Source organism: Oryzias melastigma, linkage group LG8 (assembly GCF_002922805.2).
Source record: "Oryzias melastigma strain HK-1 linkage group LG8, ASM292280v2, whole genome shotgun sequence".
Taxonomy (NCBI): domain Eukaryota; kingdom Metazoa; phylum Chordata; class Actinopteri; order Beloniformes; family Adrianichthyidae; genus Oryzias; species Oryzias melastigma.
The window spans coordinates 6384239-6391205 of NC_050519.1; the positions used below are offsets into that span (position 1 = coordinate 6384239).

General features: G+C 32.3%; 1 protein-coding gene across 1 annotated transcript in view; it reads right to left on the reverse strand.

Annotated features, from left to right (window-relative positions):
• The window catches only part of kcnh4a (potassium voltage-gated channel, subfamily H (eag-related), member 4a), a 24761-nt gene that overhangs the window by 16336 nt on the left and 1458 nt on the right, over positions 1 to 6967 (reverse strand). Inside the window, exons 2-4 of the mRNA XM_036213065.1 lie at positions 1081 to 1314; positions 864 to 995; positions 651 to 781 (exon numbers count right to left, since the gene is read on the reverse strand). Of these exons, the coding sequence (XP_036068958.1) occupies positions 651 to 781; positions 864 to 995; positions 1081 to 1314 (497 nt within the window). The remainder of the gene's footprint in view (positions 1 to 650; positions 782 to 863; positions 996 to 1080; positions 1315 to 6967) is intronic.

The window sequence follows — 6967 nt, forward strand, 5'->3', positions numbered from 1 at the left end:
TTAAAAGTTGTAAATTTTTTACTTTAAAAGTCATAGGCTAAATTTATTACTTTTAATCTTGTACATTTATAAGATTAAAAGTTTGAAATTTACGAGAAAAAAAATCATAAATCTACAAGATTTAAGTCGTAAATTTACGAGATTAAAAGTTGTATATTTTTTCCTTCAAAAGTCAGAGGTTAAATTTACGACTTTTAATCTTGTAAATTTACGAGAAAAAAAACTCATAATATTTATTTATTTATTTATTTTTTTGGTGGCCCTAATACTCTGTCATAAAAAATAAAAATAAAAATTCTGGTTACTAATTGGCTCACACCAGTTACTGTCTGGTGTGCATTTAATACTAACCTTACATTTTTTTATTTTTTTTCTAATGCAACTTTTTGACTTTTTGTGGTGCCATAACAGATTAATTTATCCTTTGGGATATGAACAAAGTTTACTTCAATTAACCAGATTTTTTTTTTATCAATTATTTACATTTTTGGGGAAAAAATATTTTAATTTTTTTCTTCAAATTCCCTTTAGGGACACCATACCAGGGAGTAATACATACAATTAATATTTCTTAAAAACATGTTTTCTGAATGTTTCCCACCACTTGGTTGAGCAGGCAGTTAAAGGGTTAAATTCTATCTTTTACTCACATTTGTGAGTTTTCTTTTGCTCCTCTTTGGAAAAAAGTTGCATAAGTGATGGAGGATGGTCCTCCCTCGGTCTTGAACGTAGGTGAAGTCTGATTGGTTTCCCCGACTGCTTTCATTAGAATCTGCCAAACCTAGAAGCAAAGGAGTCGCATGGAAATCCAAATATTTACAGTTAAATCTCATTAAATGGTGGTTAGGATTCTGAGGACTCACCATTTCCTGGAGTGTAGCGGTGGCTCCTCTCATGGGATTCACTGACATCTTTGAAGGATAACAGGAACAGCACCACCTCACCTTTCTCGTTTTTAATTGGGACAACATCCAGAAAGCACCAAAACTGACTTCCTGAGAGAAGAAACACAAGATAGGCGTGTGTGCTGCAAGAAATATTTAACATCTTGCTGCCATATTTTCAAATGTGACCATTTACCGTTTTTCTGATAAAAGCAGATTTCTCCCTGAAACTCCCGCCGGCCCTCCAGAGCTTTGTGGACCTGCTGCAGCACGCCGTCGCTGGTCTCGGCGCCGTGAAGAAAGCCGCAGGTGCAGGATTTCTGCATCACCTCGGTCCGGGCAAAGCCAGTCAGCTCACAGAACCCATCCGAGCAGTAGACAATGGGGTAGCCATGGCGACCGAGAGCATTTCCCAGAAGAAAGTTGCAATCTGAGAGGAAAACATAAGGAGAACCAGCAGAGAAGGTGTGAACTGCGGAAAAACACGTCTGAATGAACGGCAGAAAATAATTGGTTTAGCGGGTCCAAAAAAAAACCCAACTTACAGGTCTCACTTGAAAATGTGAGTTCTTTTTGTGGTTTGGTGTTTGTTTCCACGTGTGAATCAGAATCTGATGCTGTTTTCTGTGTGTTTTAGCTTCAAGGATATCAAGATTTTTATCTGGAATAAACAAATCGCTCAAAGGGAGAAAATGTTTTTGTATTTAGTTCTGTGACCAATGCAAAAAAAAAAAAAAAAAAAATCTATCTATCTATCTATCTATCTATCTATCTATCTATCTATCTATCTATCTATCTATCTATCTATCTATCTATCTATCTATCTATCTATCTATCTATCTATCTATCTATCTATCATCTATCTATCTATCGATCCATCGTTCTCTGTTAGGTCTTACTATGAACTAAACGAGTCAATCACAGAGTCATGATGAATAATAATGCGCTGATCATTTCTGTTCTCCATCATGTTCTTGTAAACATCAGGACCTCGTCTGCAGCTGTTCAGTTCTTTGTGAACTAAACTGGGGCAACTCGTCCTTGGATGTGAGATGGAAGAACACGGCGGTCAGAAGTCTCTGCCTTCATGGTACAAATGAGCTTTCAGCTGTCAAACCTTCACGGCCTCCATCAACAGAGTTCACAGAGGTGTTCCTTTCATCCGCTCTTCACTCTTTAGCGCCGGAACGTAATTGAAATACTTCTTTGGTTGGACAAGCAGTGAAATGTTTGGATGATGTTAGACGTCTGTGTGAATGAGATTAGATTTGTTTTCTCTCTGCTGCTGGAAACACAAACAGACGACAGTTTACCTGAGAATGTTGCAGCAGCCGCATCACAGCGGAGCTGGATGTGATCAATAGAGGTGAACATCTGACTTCTATAAATGTAAGTTTAAGTAGATTAAATAGTGATCCGGTCATAGCAGCTACTTTCTACTGCTTCTTAACAAGTTAGTAAAGGTCTATTTGACCATCAGATTAAATTAATCTAATGAAATAAATCAAAAAATGAAATCAAACAGTCAGTCATTCAGTCAATCAATCAATCAAACAGTCAATCGAGCAGTCAAACCGTCAATTAATCAATCAACCAATCAATCAAACGAAAAGTCAATCAAGATTTCAACCAGTCAATCAATTAAACAGTCAATGAAACAACCAATCGAACAGTCAGTCCATCAATCAATCAAACAGTTAATCAAACAATCAGTCAATCAACCAATCAAGCAATCACACAGTTCATCAAGCAGTCAATCAATCAATCAAACACTTGATCAAACAGTCAATCAACCAACCAATCAATCAATTAATCAATAAATGAATCAAATAGTCAGTCAATCAATCAAGTAATCAAACAGCCAATTAAACAGTCAATCAATCAACCAATCAAACAGTTAATCAATCAATCAATCAGTCAATCAATCAATCAAACACTTGATCAAACAGTCATTCAATCAACCAATCAAACAGTTATTCAATCAGTCAATCAATCAATAAAACAGTTTATCAGACAGTCGATCAGTCAATCAACCAACCAATCAATCAATTAATCAATAAATGAATCAAATAGTCAGTCAATCAACCAACCAATCAATCAATTAATCAATAAATGAATCAAATAGTCAGTCAATCAATCAAGTAATCAAACAGCCAATTAAACAGTCAATCGCACAGTCAACCAAACAATCAACCAATTAATCAACCAATCAAATAATCAAATAGCCAATCTATCGACCAATCAACCAATCAATCAAGTAATCAAACATTCAATCAAACAGCCAATGAATTAACTAATCAACCAATCAATCAAGTAATCAAACATTCAATCAAACAGCCAATGAATTAACCAGTCAATCAATCAATTAATCAATCAGACAAACAAACAGTCAATCAATTTTTAGCCTACAGCCTCATTGTTTGATTGAGTCATCTTATGCTGTTTAATTATTAAATTGACGAGTTATCATTGATGTTGGTCTTCAGAGCAAACTAAACTTTTCTCACAGATACATCAAAAATAAAAATAAAAATAGACAAATAAATATTTGTTTTTGTCATTTATAAAATAATGACACTGATCCTCAGAAACAATCATTAAATTGAGAAACCAAAGGATGAAACAATCAGAACAGCTGAAACAAACGACCATCTTCAGTGAACTGTAACTTAGTGATGAAATGTTATTTCAAACGTGATCCAAATGTGATTGACAGAAATACTTTGATCTAATCTGTGGTTACGAGATTACTGAAAGTTTCTTTATAACACGGTAAATCCAGTCCAAATAGTTCGTCTGCTTTACTCTGATCATCAAAGGATCATTTTGTATCCAGATCAATGTGAGATGCGGCGTTGCCATATGTTTTTTTTCTCCGCGGAAATCGCCATGGCAACAAGAGTGTAAAAATATCTTCATTTAGCTTCTTTTGAGACTGACTGCAAACACATCAAACTGCAGTTTTATTCTGAAACAACTGAGATGGTTACCAAGACGATGGTACGAACGTGTTCACAAATATCTATATTGATTCATTTAAATTTCATATTTTTTATAGTTTAATGGAAAAAATCTTAATCAAGTTTAAGTCACATTTGTGAATACATTGGAAAACTTTGGTTCACTTTGTTTTATTCCCAAAAAATCATCCAAATTCCACTTTTTAGTGTGAATCTGTGGATAAAAATCAAAGGTCGACTCCGCTTTATTACTCCTAGAGTAACCATAAGACCATAAGTAAATAAAATGATAAAACTTAATAATCTAATTAATTTCTATCATTTCTTATGATAATTTGATTTTTAAATTGTAGCAAATGTCAGAACAGCAGAAGTCCATCAACTGTTCTAATCTACACTGTAAAAGTGAATATTCATTTTAGAGTTGAGTCAACCATCAACTAAATTTTTTAATTTGATGAAAACTAGTCATTTTAAATAAAAAAAAAAAAAGAATTTTAATAATTAATTCCCTTTTTCCAGAGGTCTAACAATACAGTGCAAAAAAAGGTTTCAAATTTATTTTTAAATTCTTTCCAACTTACATGTAACTTTTTTGGCTGACATTAAACTAAATCACGAGACAATAAAAGCTTTACAATTCCTACAAAATTTAAAAAAATAGAGCAAAATGTTGGTAAAAGGTGTGATTTATTGTCGGAGTGGTTTAGTTTTATTAAAATACATACAGAGGCAGTTATTAAAACATAAAACCGTTTGAGGATCTTATTTAATCCAAGATGTATTTTATTTTGAAAGGAAAAGAAATATACATAAACACTGTTAAGGTTGATATATTTCATTAAATATCTATAAAGAGGTTTTGGTATAAAGTTTTTAAATTTGAAGTCTGCAATTGTTTTTTAGTTTTTTAAGTTTACGATACTTGATAGTTTTATGTTATCGTTCTTATTGGCTCTTATACTTGTAATATCATGAGTGGTTCTCTTTATTTTATTATTTTAATCTTGTTTCTGTTGTGGCAAATCAGTCTTTCAGTCAATCAATCGAGCAGTCAAACCATCAGTCAATCAATCAGTCAATCAATCAAACAAACAGTCAATCAAACAATCAATCAAACAGTCAATCAATCAAACAAACAGTCAATCAAACAATCAATCAAACAGTAAATCAAACAATCAGTCAATCAAACAGTCAATCAACCAACCAATCAAACAAAATGTAAATCGGGATTTCAATCTGTCAATCAATCAAACAGTCAATCAAACAATCAATCAAACAAAATGTAAATCTGGATTTCAATCAGTCAACCAATCAAACAGTCAATTAAACAATCAATCAAACAGTTAATCAAACAATCAGTCAATCAAATAATCAGTCAATTAAATAATCAAACAGTTAATCAAACAGTCAATCAATCAATCAATCAATCAAACAAAATGTAAATCGAGATTTCAATCAGTCAATCAATCAAACAGTCAATCAAACAATCAGTCAATCAAACAATCAAACAGTTAATCAAACATTCAATCAATCAAACAAAATGTAAATCGAGATTTCAATCAGTCAATCAATCAAACAGTCAATCAGAACAAAATGTAAATCGAGATTTCAATCAGTCAATCAATCAAACAGTCAATCAAACAATCAATCAATCAAACAATCAGTCAATCAATCAAACAGTTAATTAAACAGTCAGTCAGTCAATCAACCAACCAATCAATCAATCAATCAATCAATCAAGTAATGAAATAGCCAATCAAACAGTCAATCAAACAGTCAATCACAAAGTCAATCAATCAGTCAATTATTCAATCAGACAAACAGTCAATCAATTTTAGCATAATTAAACTTAAACTAAACTTTTCTCACAGATAAATCAAAAATAATGGACCTTGGGTCTGTAATAAAATAAGTTACATCTTATAAATGAACAGGTGCAAAAATATCACAAAATATTAACATTTCTGAACAATAATGTTGGTTTTGGTTGGGAACCAAACGGTTATTTTGGTATAAATGACCTTTAATGGTCACTAAACCGCCGACCACAAACAGAATAACAACAAAATTGTGTATTTTCTGAACATCTTTACTAAAGATGTTGCTGAAAGATGAATAATTGAATTAATTTCCATGCATTCTATCAGGCTGACTGAGCAGGACCTAAACTGTCATCTGATAGGCTCCTCCCCCTGCATAATTCATTTGAATCAATTGCTGCTTCCATACCAGGATCATGTGATTCTGCCTCCATTCCCTTTCACTCCGTCTACACAAACACCTCACAGCAATTTTCACAAGTGGAGCGAGTTAACTTCTTTCATGTCAAGAAATTAATATGAAAGCAAATAATTCTGATTAAATCAATATATTTTATAAATATCGGTGACCTTTCTGAGCTCTGCTAAACCTCAGAGCTGATTAAAAGACGAACCAGACACTAAAACTAATCAAACCAGGAGTGTCAATACATCATTTGATCAAATTCTATTATTACTTAACATGTTTTTAGGTTTTTATGATTTAAAAGAAGCATAAAATTCAGATCATGAATTTATTTTAGTTTCTTTTAACACAAGTGTCAGATTTTCTTCATTTGGTAACAAGATCACGATGTGTTTCTGTTGCATTTTAACCCCTTCATGCTTGAATTTGTTCTTTAGAAGATATTCTTCAGTGTTTATTCCGTTAAAATTAAGTGGAGTCGTGGATTGATCTGTTTTTCTGCATTGAAGGATGCTTTAATCTGTTAAGAAATCCTGCAAATACACCAAAGATTTTCATATTAAAGGACATAAATTGTCCCTTTTAGCAAAAATGTTCAGAAAATCCACAAATAAAAGACATTTTGGAGTTTAAATAGCATATTTTAAGTCGAAAAAAATTATTAATCCATATAAATGCAGTCAAATCAAAATTTGCCCGAAAAGTGCAACAAAAATCCTAAAAAAAATAGTTTTAACAAGCTAGAGAGTCTATTTCCTGTCACTCACATAAACTAAATGGGTCAATTTAGGATTTATTGTGAAGGACTTGTGCCTAAAATTGAAATAAAAGTTGTTTTTAAGTAACTGAATTTTTATGAAAAATAATTTTCCCTCATATTTTTGCTTCCATGTA